The 14,443-nt window shown below is 41.3% G+C and overlaps 1 protein-coding gene across 1 annotated transcript in view; it reads right to left on the minus strand.

Moving 5' to 3' along the window:
- LOC128694441 (uncharacterized) overlaps window positions 1–14,443 on the minus strand; it is a 90,858-nt gene that overhangs the window by 46,289 nt on the left and 30,126 nt on the right. Inside the window, exons 4-6 of the mRNA XM_070105385.1 lie at window positions 13,231–13,416; window positions 8,627–8,710; window positions 7,034–7,173 (exon numbers count right to left, since the gene is read on the minus strand). Coding sequence (XP_069961486.1) covers window positions 7,034–7,173; window positions 8,627–8,710; window positions 13,231–13,416 — 410 coding nt within the window. The remainder of the gene's footprint in view (window positions 1–7,033; window positions 7,174–8,626; window positions 8,711–13,230; window positions 13,417–14,443) is intronic.

Here is a 14,443-nt window from a genome sequence, read left to right on the forward strand (position 1 = left end):
TCATTATTAATATCCTTCTTTCTCTTTTATAAACTTAAAGTTGATAAGGAAAATATTTTTTCTGATAACTGTTTTAAGCAAAAATAACTTACGTTTTTCTCAAGTTTATTGACAATGCCAAAAAAAAAAAAAAAAAAAAAAAAAACTGAAATCAAACTTCTCATTCACACACAAAAAATTAATCGAATGTGTAAACAAAAAAAAATAAACATAAATAGCCAATATCAAATATAAGACACAAACAGAACAAAAACAGATGATAACTACTACAGTGACTTAATCATTTATTGACATTGTTGGAAAGGCATAAGATAAATCAAGGATAAATGTCGAATGAACAAATATATGGGTCAAAGAAATGTTTTTTTTAATTTTTTTGAAGCCAATTTAAATAACGAGATTTGCTTGTCTAATGTGACACCTGTGAGTGTCTTTTAGCACATAAATACTTAATTGGAGGTTGAACTTTAGAAAATCATACACAAGTTTTATCTTCAACTGAAAGGAGGCGATTTCTGTCTTTACTCTTGATTTGTTAGATAAGAAAAAGCTTCCTCACACATGTAAGAGGTTGAAAACTACAGAAATATATTTATTGCTTTCCTATGAATGGCAGGATACTCTTCCTTCACAGAAATTCAGAACTTGTCCAAGGATAGGTCAGTAAATATCATGTCAAGTGCACGATCAGACTGCAGCTCACAAAGTTCTTCCTTTTCTCTGAAAGTCTAGTTCTCAGGGTGAGCAGAAGCTTCAGAGTCTGGATCCCTCACCCAATCAGAAACGTGTGTTGAAAGGGAGGGAAAATAATGTTCATTATTCATCCACAGTTCTTCCAGGTGGGTTTCAATAAGACTTGAAATTTGCAGTAGGTGAAACATCTCAAGATCTCCTTTTGCAACATGATTTTTTTTCCAAAGACTTAATCTTCTTATAAATCCAAGAATCTTGTCACTTGAAGTCAACGCATTTTTTGCAGGGCCTTGCAGTGGTTTGTTCAGCTGATTCATGTGATGAAAAATGTCTGCTAAGTAGGCTAGCCTCTACAACCATTTTTCATCTTCAAAGCACTTGGCAAAATCTTGCTTATTGTTTTCTTGAAAGTATTCCTACAGTTCATCTTTCAGCTCAAACACCAAATTTAGAACTCTTTCTCTACTCAACCACCAGATTTCTGTATGTAGCAAGAAGTTTATGTGCTTTTTGTCCAGGATTTTCATACATCTTTTTAATAATTCTGGAGTGAACTGGTCTTTGTTTAATAATGTTAACCATTTTTGTAGCATTATCAAAACGTTTTTCATTTCATTTCCAAGAGATTTTGAAATCAGTACCTTTCTGTGAGGGAAGTAGTGTATTGAGACATCAGCATTTTCTTGTTTTAAAAGAGAAATCAATCCTCCTATGGAGCCAACCATTGATGGAGCGCCATCAGTACTGATGCCAACACAGTTCTTCCAAGAGAGACATCTTGTTTCCAGATATGAGGACCAGTGGTCCTCATATCTGGAAACAAGATGTCTAGCGCAAGCTGGACTCCAAGGTATTAGTCCAGTATAAATATATATATATATATATATATATATATATATATATATATATATATATATATATATATATATATATATATATATATATATATATTGTGTGTGTGTACTCACCCATTTTTTGTTTGCAGGGGTCGAGTTATAGCTCCTGGCCCCGTCTCTCACTGGTCACTACTAGGTACTCTCCCTGCTCCATGAGCTTTATCATACCTCGTCTTAAAACTATGTATCGTTCCTGCCTTCACTACGTCACTTTCCAGACTATTCCACTTCCTGACAACTCTGTGAATGAAGAAATACTTCTTCCAGGTAAACTCCAGGTAACACCCCTTTGACTCATCTAAGTCTTCAACTTCCTATTGTAACCCCTTGTTTCTGTGTCCCATCTCTCGAACATCCTGTCTCTGTCCAGCTTGTTAATTCCTGCAATATTTTATATATCGTTATCATGTCTCCCTTAACCCTCCTGTCCTCCAGTATCGTCAGGCCTATTTCCCTTAACCCTTCTTCGTAGGACATTCCCTTAAGCTCCGAGACTAATCTTTTTTGCAGACCTTTGCACTTTCTCTGATATCTTGACGTGCTTGACCAGGTGTGGGGTCGAAACAGCTGTTGCATTAGAGAGTATTGAAAAAATACAAATTTTGGAGATGTAAGCTGCACTTTTCAGGCATTATTTGTATGGTCACAACAAACTTCTGTGCAACATTTCAGACCATTTACCCTACAGCATCGCGATCGACTTTTCTCCATATTATACACTACTGAGAGCAATTACATGTAGTTATAATTTATTAGTTGTCAGGATAATCATCAAGTGCACATTCTTTATATTATTTTTGATTGTGAAGATTGTATAATCAAATGTACATGAGTTATATCAATCATCAACTATTTAATTTTAATTAAACTATTACAAGTTAAAGTGAAGTCTTTCTTGGTGCGGAACTTGGGCATCACTTTCCTGGAAAATATTCTCTGCCTGATATATCCATCTCTTGCCTTCTGTCTAGTCACTTTAATGTAAGCTTCAGTCATCAATTTTATCCCTCTCTCAACAACCTGAGTGTTGTTTGGCCACTTGGGCACCTCCAGTGGAGTCTCATTAATTTTCAGAGCCTGTTGATCTGTTTGAGAAGCAATGAAAGGAGGCTCAGTTTTGAGTTCAGTCTTCCAGTCAATCATGGCATGATAGTTCTTTGCTTGTCACTTTGGGAATCACAACTTTTCTTGAGTTGACAATAGGAGCCAAATTGTCATTCTCTTCATCTTCACTGTCATCCTCATCATCAGTGTAGATTAACAAGTTCTCGTCAACAGAATCAGCAGAATCTTCTCCATCCTCATCAGAGTTCTCATTACGTTCTTCTGTCTACTGATTCTCTTCTCTAATTTTTCTTGTTATTGAGACAGCTTTGTCTCTCACAGTCACGTTTTCGTCTGCGCACATACAAAGAAGCAGCTGATCTGTGTGAGCAAAGTAGGAATTTCTTTGGACAGTCTTCTATACTATCTTCTTTTCTTCACTGTTCAGATGTCTCATAAATTACAGTGACTGGAAGACGTTCTTTGGACCATATGTGACATAAAGCTGCAGCTTGATGTGGAACCACGTTGGAGCAATGAACTTTAAAGTCATAATGACGACTCTTTTCAGCTCCTGACTGGGTCTTGATGCTGCCACATACAGCCCAAGGATCCTACTCCATAAAGTATTCCACACTGACACACGTTAAACCTGGTTCAAGTCATCATCAATAACACCTGTGATCATTCCTTTGCCACCTTGTCATTCAGAACAGGGAAATCAGTGAAACTGACTGGTTGGAAAGCAGCAACTGGCAGCTCAGACAGAGGATCCTTGGTTTGCTTGCCAATGACACCTCTCTAATGCTCAGGACCACTTGGCTTACCATCATAGTGGTAGAAAACAGCCCGGAACGGCAGCTCATTTCCATGAAGTTGACAGATGAAACAATGGACTGGATGACCAAGCAACATTTTAAGATGATGAATGGCTCCATTGTCAGCTCCGACATTTATGTTGGTTCCGTCACAACTAACACAAACAACAGGCTTCCGAGTTAGTTTCTGCTTCACCAGAAATGTACAGATAGTCTTGGCAATCTCCTTTTCATGGCCTGACTAGGGAGTCATATGAGTGAGATATTCAGTGCTGGGCTCCACCAAGATGACATAATGATCTTTCACCACTATCTTTGGACTCCAATTCTTGATCTTCTCATTCTTTGTCATTACACGAGTGGAGGTCTTCTTACCATCAAAATACAGTGATGTGATATTTTCCAAGCTTGCTAGCTCATTATCTTCCCTCTCTATTCGGTATTTGTATTTGGCATCTCGTAACTTCTGTAGTCCAGTAACTTGACTTTTGTCGTCCTTGGTGATAATAAGTGGCATAGCCCATTAAGGTGGGGGTAGAAATAGCAGCTCCAGCATAATCACTGATCAAGCATCGGTCACATGTGGCTGCCAGTGTGGGGGGAGTCTTGTTCTGTTCTGCTGTGAGTTGCTGGCAGTCAGACCACTGAAGACATAGTCAGCATCAGTATCGACAGAAGGGCTATCTCTGACATCATCTCAATTATCGTCAGAATCAGAAACTTCTCCAGGTGCCGGTTCATTCTGTCTTTCCTTAAGCTGCTTCCTGGCTCTGGCTGCATCCTGCTCCTCTTTTACCGTCACTCTATCCTAAATCCTCGTTACTGTTATGTAAATACAGCTAATTTTCATATTCCTATCGCCTTTCTGGTCAAGGAGGAACTGTACCTCACGTTTAGGAACTTTCACATCACAATTACAGGCCAGGTGGTATCCGCCACACTCCTTTATTTTGTAGCCAACATCCTGACAGGCGGCAGCAGGACAGAAACAACTACTTATATCAAACATCTCGTTCATTTCTTCCTGAAATGTAACTTTATTGGAGACATTTTTGTTCTTATTCCTCTACTGTACAATTTTCTCAATCTTTCCTCAATAGTTTTCTGGTTGAGAATAGGAACAGTCTTTCTGTCTCCAATAAATTTCTTCCATAGTTCAGAACAATCCTTAGCTGCTGTCTTGATAATCACTGAAACATCAGTAAACTTTCCTTCATCACATTTATATCACCAGCAGTTCCTTAACATATCGCCTTTGGACTGAAGTTTGTTCACTGGAAGAACACTGTCATGGTCAAACACATGTTCTGTGACTTTCCTCGTTGACATTGTAGCATCTCTGTAGTAAAGTATATAAGTAATCAGAGTATCTGAAAAAAGAGAAAGTTAGTTAATGTTTATAAATACTGAGAGTACATAGATACAGTACATAAAACACTGCGCTGCGCCACTCAGTAATACAGACATTCCAAAATTTCAGTCACAAATGCTGTAGGCTAAACTTCAACTAATCAGCTTCATATTTGGCACTGTATCTAAGACGTATATAAGGAACAATGCCTGGAGAATGCAGCTTTGACCAAAATTTCAATGCTTCCTATGCTGCATACTCCAATTTGGGCGTGACGTACACAGTGTACAGAATCTTGAACAATTCCTTACTGAGTTGTAGGAACGCTATCTTTGGTTTGCCAGGCGTCCATATGCTGCAGCAGTTATGTAGTTGATGTGCGCCTCAGGAAATGTGCTCGGTATTATACTTACACTAAGATCCTTTTCTTTGAGTGAGGTTTGCAGTTTTGGGCCACCTGGCGCATACTCTGTCTGCGGTCTTCTTTGCCCTAACCCGATCTCCATGACTTTCCATTTGGAGGGGTAAATTCCAGGAGCCAGTTTCTGGAACACGCTTACAGCCTGTCCAGGTCCCTTTGTGGAATCCCACTCGTCACAGGCGCCCACTCTGACACCTCATCACGTACCATGACTCGTTGTTGCCTCACTGTCAGGTATTCTCTGATTCATTGCAATTCCTTTCCTGTTATGTGTGCCTGATCCTCTAGCTTCTGCACTAATCTCTTGTGAGGAACTGTGTCGAAGGCTTTCATGCAGTCCAAGAAAATGCAATCCACCCACCCCTTTCTCTCATGTCTTACTTCTGTTACCTTGTCATAAAATTCCAGTAGGTTTGTAATCAGGATTTCCCTGCCCTGAAACCGTGCTGGTTGTCATTTATAACCCTATACCTTTCTACTGTAGGTGCTCCCCCATTCTTCTCCTGATAATCTCCATGACTTTGCACACTATACACGTCAGTGACACTGGTCTGTAGTTTAATTGCTCGTGCCTGTCTCCTCTCTTAAAAATTGGGACTACATTTGCCGTCTTCCATACCTCAGGTAGTTGCCCAGTTTCAATGGATGTATTGAAGATTGTTGTTAGTGGCACATACAGCATCTCTGCTCCCTATCTAAGGACCCAAGGAGAGATGTCCGATCCCACCGCCTTTGAGGTATCAAGGTCACTTAGCAGCTTCTTCACCTCCTCCTCAGTTGTGTGTATTTCATCCAACACTTGTTGGTATATCTATGGTGTGTGTGTACTCACCTGTTTGTGGTTGCTGGAGTCAAGACATAGCTCCTGGCATATGTGTGTGTGAGTGTGTGTGTGTGTATGTGTGTGTGTGTGTGTGTGTGTGTATGTGTGTGTGTGTGTGTGTGTGTGTGTGTGTGTGTGTGTGTGTGTGTGTGTGTGTGTGTGTGTGTGTGTGTGTGTGTGTGTGTGTGTGTGTGTGTGTGTGCCTCATTATAATATAAAATTTTCTGTAGAAAATCCGATGGTTCAGTATAAATATATGAAGGGCGTGTAAAAGATCAACATGACGAGTGAGGGGTTATTGGAAGAGTGAATCTTGCACTGGATGTGGGGAAACAGAGGCTGGTAACTGATCCATTGAGAGCAGAGAAGTGCCTGACTGAGTTTGGTTCAGCAGTGAGTGTGGCTGGTGAGTGTACGACCAGTTTTATGAGAGGTCAGTTGTGTTGAGTGTGACCGACGTTTAGGTATTCAGTAGTTAGTTAGTTTAATGTTTATTATGCACCTCATACCCATCCTGTGGGCGGTAGTCAAAGGATTACAGAGGTACATAAATGGTCCAGGGATATTCAGTAGTCTCGGATTTACGTAAGTGAGAACTGTTTGGGTCATTTCATTTACATTGTCTGTTTACGTTTGTAATATTAAAGTAACGTATGGGTTACTAAATGGCCCCTTGAAAGTTTGTTTATTCGATACATTCTAAAGAGTTCTGTGTATCGTTACAGCAGCAAGTTCCTACGTGGTGACTACAACACCATAACCTACGTGGTGACCACAACACTATGACCTACGTGGTGACTACAACACCATAACCTACGTGGTGACCACAGCACCATAACCTACGTGGTGACCACAACACCATAACCTACGTGGTGACCACAACACTATGACCTACGTGGTGACCACAACACAACCTACGTGATTACCTTCACTCGGCCTCCATCACTTTCTTACTTACCGAGGTGGTGCCACTTTTGGCCTACTTACCGAGGGCGTGCGACCTCTGATGTCCTCCCTGCCCTTCTCATTGCCACTCAGAGTACCGCAACGGTTAAGCTGGATGAAGAAGTCGTAAACGAGGCGACCAGAGCCGTTCACGTAGATGCAGTCTCCATCGTAGGCATAACCTGGAGACGCGGGAAGAAGGAATGGAAAAACATTGTTAAAATCTCACATACACACTTACGCTGATGAGTCTTATATACTCAAACAAGGAAACACATTCACCATCATTCAATCAATATATATCCTGCCAGAAATGTGCAGACATGACAATTTAGTTGATTCCCCGATCATTGACATCCAAGCTTCTCCTTCAGGGTGCAGGCGCCGTAATTCCTGCTCCAAGACTCCAACCTGACTAAGTGGTATCCCTGATCTATTTAAAAAACATTGTGTGTGTACTCACCGTTTTGTTGTTGCAGGATTGAGTCTCAGCTCCTGGCCCTGTCTTACAGATGGACACTACCGGCTTTCCTTTCTTTTGGCTGTGCGAGCGCTATCATACCTATCCTTAAAACTATGTATAAATCATGTCTACCACTTCACTGTTTAGATCGTTCTACTTCCTGACACTCTTAGTCTAAAGAAATATTTCCTAGCATCCCTGTAACTCATTGTGTTTTTATGTTGAAGCCTTGCCCTTGTGTACCTGATTCCCTCCTCTCGAGCAGATTAGCCTTGTCCATCATATAAGCTCCTTGAGTAATTTGTTGTATGCCGCAATCATATCACCTTTGACCGTTCTGTCCTATAATCTCGTCAGGTTTAGCTCTTCTAGCCTCGGCTCTGAGATCTGTCTCGTTGCAAACGTTGATAACTTTTCCAACTTCCTGCTATGCTATATTAAATGTGTGTTCTATACTGATGCTAAATATCACAAGATGAGTCTGACATACATGTACGCCCTATTATAGTGTCGTGAATAACTCCTTGTTGATGTTCCTTAAATTCACAAGTCTGTTATGTCCTGCAACGGTTAGTTGATGTGCGCCTTAGGTTATATGTTCGAAACTATGCTCACCCCAAGATCCTTCTATTCAGGGAGGGTTGTAACCTTTGTTTCCCGAGCCTGTACTCTGTTTATTGTCGTCCTTTCCCTTCCCCGATTTTTACAACTCAGCAGTTGCTGGGGTTAAATTCTAATAGCCACTTATCAGATTAGTTCTGCAGCTTGTCCAGATCTATTTGTAGTCTTTCCTGGTCTGCTCCTGTTTGCATTCCCTTCATTAATTTTATGTTATCTGCAAACAAGAACGACTCTGATTCGATTTCATACACAATAAACAGAGCTGGTCCCAGCACTGACCCTTGAAAGACTCTGCTCGTCACACTCTCAATCCCACACCTCCTACCGGGCAATCACTCATTATTTTCTTCCTTTTAAGTATTCATTGATCCACTGTAGTGCTTTTTCTGTTATTCCAGCCTGTTCCTCTAGCTTTTGTCCCAATCTTTTATGAGGTACTGTACAGTGTGTATGTGTGTGTGTGTACGCATGAAGGTAGGAACATGCGTGCTTGCGTCTGTGCTGTCGTGCGTGAGACTAAAGCCTTGGGCACAACTTAAGACTTAACTTACCTAAGGAGTAGATGAGACCGCTGAAGGAGCCGTTGAACTGGACATGGATCCTCATGAAGTCATCCTGGCACTCAGCATCGATATCTGTAGGTAGGTCACACCACAGCACAAGTCAGACTAGGCCACACCACAGCACATGACAAGGTAGGTCACACCACCACACAGGTCAGGTGATGTCCCACTAATGTGTTGGTCCAGATGGGGGCCCCAAGAACTATGCTTGGGGCCCCCATTTGGACCAACAGAGTATGTCTCAGATCTAAGGCCGGGCTTCCTTCCCTGGCTGACAGAGTAAGATATATAAACGCCTGCAAAGTAGCCACGATTCTGCACCGGCAGCAAGGTACCCCACTAAGAAGACGGATATTGACAACCATGACACAAGAACCAACTCTCTTCACGGACTACTCCTGGATTTGTTCGTTTTGTGCTGCTGAGCGGAAGCTGCTGCCTATACAACTACTCCTTGAGAAGAGTTGTGACCTCCCTGTTGCTGGGTACCATCCACCACCTCCCTGGCGCCCAGATCCCGCCGATGTTTGCGTCATGCAACTACCTATCTCTAAACGTCTCTGCAGTTGTGAGGGAAAAGTTCAACAGATAGGAGTAGCGAGCGAGTATATGGTAACGATAGTTTGATTGCCGGCTGCTTGTTAAGGTGGGGTCAGTCTAGCTCCCGCTATCCCTTCCCTCCCCTTTCTCCCCACCCGGAAAGGTGACGTGTGGGGCTCCGGCCAAACAGCAATCACTCGACTTACAGCTCCCAGCACAACTGTAAGTAAAAGCCTCTGCTCCTATTCTAGTGGATATTGGTTGAAAGCTTCACTTTTGACCAATAATAAACTTTGTCCTTTCAGTTTTAAGCTCCACATGAGACTTTTCGATAATCACCACCTTTTTTAAGTATGTTACACTTATCATGGAGAGTGATTTCTTAAGCAGTGGGTAACCTGTCTCTCTTTCCAGCTTGGAATGACAGATCAGGTCACCTGCCAACGAACGAGAAGTGTTGAAGGAGACGGACTGAAAACGGTCTTGGGATGTCACCTTATAATCTGCCTACCTGATTAATTGTACAGGCAACTACCCCTCATCTTTGCAGTGGTAAAGAACCTGCGTTCCTGTCATCTGGACTGACTATTCAAGGCTATAGACTCTGTGAAGAACTAGTCGTTGGGTTGTCACCAACACCTGTGACCCCCCCCCCACATCATCAGTAACGGCTACAATTTCTACAAGACGGTGTCAACCTCCACCAGACACCCCAGTATAACTGTATATATTAGCGTTGAATTCAAATGTCATATTTTTATTTCAGTTTTCATTTTTCTGTCAAATAGGATACACATTCATTTTTTCAATGTTTTATCTTTGTATTACTTAATAATAAAGTGTTTATCTTTGTGAATTATTATTTCTTTTTCTATTCATTAATTTTCCTGAGGAGGAGCCAGCCTTGGTAATACTGTCTGAAGTTGTTACAGGGCTGAGTAAGCCTTCACAGCAGTCAAGACACCCTCAGCAATCATGCTGAGGCAAAGCATGGCACTGGCAGAGGGACGCACATGTGAAGTGTATTTCACAGACGGTTCTGTCGACCCTGAGAGGAAGAGAGCAGCAGCTGGAAAGTACCACAATGGCCACACACAAGGCTGGCGACTCCCTGACCACTGCACGATCCTTCAAGCTGAGTTGGTGGCAATTCAGCAGGCATTGTCACATGGCCTACAACATCGACTCCGACCTGTCATACATGTTGACTCCACCTCTGCAATTAATGCCCTCTCCCATTCCCAAACACAGGACAATGTTCACCTCATCACATTGATCCTGAGCATAATGTCAGCCTTAGAAGTTAAGGGTAACAGATCGACACTGAGCTGGATCCCCAGCCATACTGGCATCCGGGGGAATGAGGCGGCAGATGATGCGGCCAAGGCAGCCACAGATTATCCACATGCTGGGATTACTGTCCCCATCAGCCTACGCCAGACGAAACTGGTGGCCGCCAGAGCAATGAAACTTATGGGGGAGTTCCTAGGTGATACCCCATCTCAACAGTGGTACCGAGCAGCGACTTAGGGAGAACCCCCTCCACATGATAGAAGCTGATCCAGAGCGCAGTGTACCGCCATCCATCGGCTTCGTTTGGGATTTCCCACAGCCAAGATGATGGTAGACAAGGCAGAGGAGATGTGCCAGCACTGCCAACACGTTGTTCAGCGCCCCCTAACACACTATCTCCTGGAATGCCAAGCTACTGAGACACTCCGCAGGCAACTACCACTGATGTCCCCTTCGGTAGAAGACAGAGAGGACTGCAGCTATACTAGTGTACCATGAAGTCAACGAACCAGACAAGCTGTTGCCCGTGATAACGATATATCCTCCTCCTCTCTAGTGTCCACAGTTAGGACTACACACAGTGTTCTCGCTTACGAGACGCACCAGATGAACGACCAGAACAGTGCTTGAGTAGCATACGTTGCAACATTGCCAGAGACGGGTCATCGCAAGATTAAGACCCATGCCAGGACTTCGGTCTGGGCGAACATTATACATACATAATGAATCATCATTAGAAGTCAATAAAACTAGATGTTCAAGAATAAGATAGTCTTGCTGTATTCTGTATCTTTATTGCCTTAATGTTTCGCCTGCACATTCAGGCGGACATAAAGTATAAACAAAAAAAAAGATAAGAACAAATAAGCCTCGCAAAATGACCGACGACTCTGACAAAAACTTGCAATAAAATGTGATATGTAAAGGAAGCTTAGCTCGTGAAAATTAAAAACTACAAAATTGAGTGCTCGATATTTCACAGTTTTCGTTTTCTATTTTATGCCATATAAAATTGTCTACAATCCTAAAGATTTTTTTTATTTTGTTTTTTAAAGTCTATTTTCTATAATTTTTTTCTATAAAACTGCGGACTGACTCCACACGGCCCAAATTCAATAAAAAATACTTCAGCTTACATCAGTGCTTCGGTTTGAAGCTGATAAGAATATTAATTCTCAAGTTATTAGAATAATAAAATTTACACAGCTCTAAGTGAAACCCAAACTTTCCCTTCAGAAAAGAACCACCAACACTGAAGTTTGAAGCCTATCATATAACCTATTCTGCAGCAATTACTGTTAATCCAAGGATTCCTAGTATAACAATTTCAATAAAATTTCAGATTTGTACCTAAACGATCTAAACTTAATGGACGTCTTCCTCTTATGGAATTCATTGACGAAAATATTTTTGAGCCAATTAGAAGACGTAGTCAGTCGTTGTTGAATGGGAATCTAGCTCACTGTTTCTTTAAAGAAATCGGTAGATTGGAATTTATGCAGTCCAATAACAACATGAACCTTGTTTTCTGGAAAACATACCAGGGGGGAAAATTTGAAGCCAGTCGGAAGAGGCATTCCTTATGTATTGCTCGGGCACTAATGATTCCAACTTTTTTTTTTTATCTAATTTAGTATATTGACAAATTTGGCCGCACACAAACTTAATGACTACTGTCCTGCATGTAAGATGCATTAGCCATTAAATAGTGAAGATATTCAGAAAAAGCATTTATTTAACATGATTAAACGGGAATAATATTTCCCACTGTGTTATAGGTACAACTGGAAAATCTGCAAGTATGCACTTGCAACATCACTCTCCGCCGCTGAAGAAGAAGGTTGCAACATTTATGGATGTCTGAAGCCAAGCAGCAGAGGTTTTTCAGTCATAGAGTAGGTTGTGTATCTTTCGTCACGGGACACTTGCGTGTACCAGTAGTTGCAAGAATCTTCTTCTGGTTATCGTACACCAACGATGAAAATACGAAGCCAGTCACAGGGGGCCTCGTCTTATGAACGAAATAACAACGAAAAGTTAGAGGAAGGAAAAAAAAAGATAAAAAAAAAACGTGTATCTACCTTCAAATGATAAAGTATAACAGGAATACCATCCTGTGTGATAAAGTATAACAGGAATACCATCCTGTGTGATAAAGTATAACAGGAATACCATCCTGTGTGATAAAGTATAACAGGAATACCATCCTGTGTGATAAAGTATAACAGGAATACCATCCTGTGTGATAAAGTATAACAGGAATACCATCCTGTGTGATAAAGTATAACAGGAATACCATCCTGTGTGATAAAGTATAACAGGAATACCATCCTGTGTGATAAAGTATAACAGGAATACCATCCTGTGTGATGAAGTATAACAGGAATACCATCCTGTGTGATAAAGTATAACAGGAATACCATCCTGTGTGATAAAGTATAACAGGAATACCATCCTGTGTGATGAAGTATAACAGGAATACCATCCTGTGTGATAAAGTATAACAGGAATACCATCCTGCATGATAAAGTATAACAGGAATACCATCCTGCATGATAAAGTATAACAGGGATACCATCCTGCATGATAAAGTATGACAGGTAAATCGTCCTAACACACCCGCCTGCGTTCTGGGTGTGTTAGGTAAATACATTTCTTTCTCTAACCTTCGTTAGATACTTCCTAGATTAGGGCGGCCACATGAAGCCTTCTGTCTAATTTTGATAACCGGGTATAAAAAGAATACATTGCATACTCACTAAGGACTCTGGTCATGTTGTGGTACGGCTTCTTGAGGACTCCAGGACGGGAGTAGATGTTGTACAATGGGTCCTTGTCGATAACGGAAGCCACGGGGAACTGGTGGTGGCCGGGACGGGGTCGAGGCTGGTGGTTGTAGAGGCTGGGACGGTAGTAACCTGGGTTGTGCCTTGATCCCACGTGACCTGAGTCACCCGAGCTCAGCATCTGTGGCACTTTCTGTGTTAGGGATGAAAAGAAATCTTTTTTTTTTGTTGTTTTTTGTCATATTTTAACTAAGAGCCAACTGTATGGGGTTACTGCTGCTGCTTCTGAAGGAAACTCTAGTGGGCACGTAAGGTTAGTTATGTTAAGAGATTTAGAAATTATCTGTACATTGCCAGAGATCTAGATATTAGAGATTACTTGATTATTTACTGATCTTTAACATGATACTTATTTAGGTTCTTGAGGTCAAAATCAATATTGAACCTGAGCTGTAAAAGCCACAAGATAATCCAACACATAGGAAAAACAGTTAGAAATATTTGTTGCTCTCTGGGTCTATTTGGAGGATAAACTTCCATATTAATAACAAGGTTAACAAGAGGATGAATATCTGTAAAATTTGAAAAAAAAAAAAAACTGGTGATGTTTCCACACCAGGTAAACAGATATACAATGAGAAAACTTTTCACTCTATAATATACAAAATTCGCGACAAGAGGAAAACAGAACATCTGAAGCTGATAAGCACAGGAGGAATAACACATAGATATATGTGAACAGAAGTAAGTATGTGGAACAAGTCTTTATCTCTGTATTGATTCCCTCAAAGCAGAGTTATTCCAAATCTTAAAAGGCTCTTCTTAGAGCTGAATGTTGACCCAACATAGAGCTGAATGTTGACCCAACATAGAGCTGAATGTTGACCCAACATAGAGCTGAATGTTGACCCAACATAGAGCTGAATGTTGACCCAACATAGAGCTGAATGTTGACCCAACATAGAGCTGAATGTTGACCCAACATAGAGCTGAATGTTGACCCAACATAGAGCTGAATGTTGACCCAACATAGAGCTGAATGTTGACCCAACATAGAGCTGAATGTTGACCCAACATAGAGCTGAATGTTGACCCAACATAGAGCTGAATGTTAACCCAACATAGAGCTGAATGTTGACCCAACATAGAGCTGAATGTTGACCCAACATAGAGCTGAATGTTGACC

The sequence above is a fragment of the Cherax quadricarinatus genome, chromosome 6 (genome assembly GCF_038502225.1).
Source record: "Cherax quadricarinatus isolate ZL_2023a chromosome 6, ASM3850222v1, whole genome shotgun sequence".
NCBI lineage: Eukaryota > Metazoa > Arthropoda > Malacostraca > Decapoda > Parastacidae > Cherax > Cherax quadricarinatus.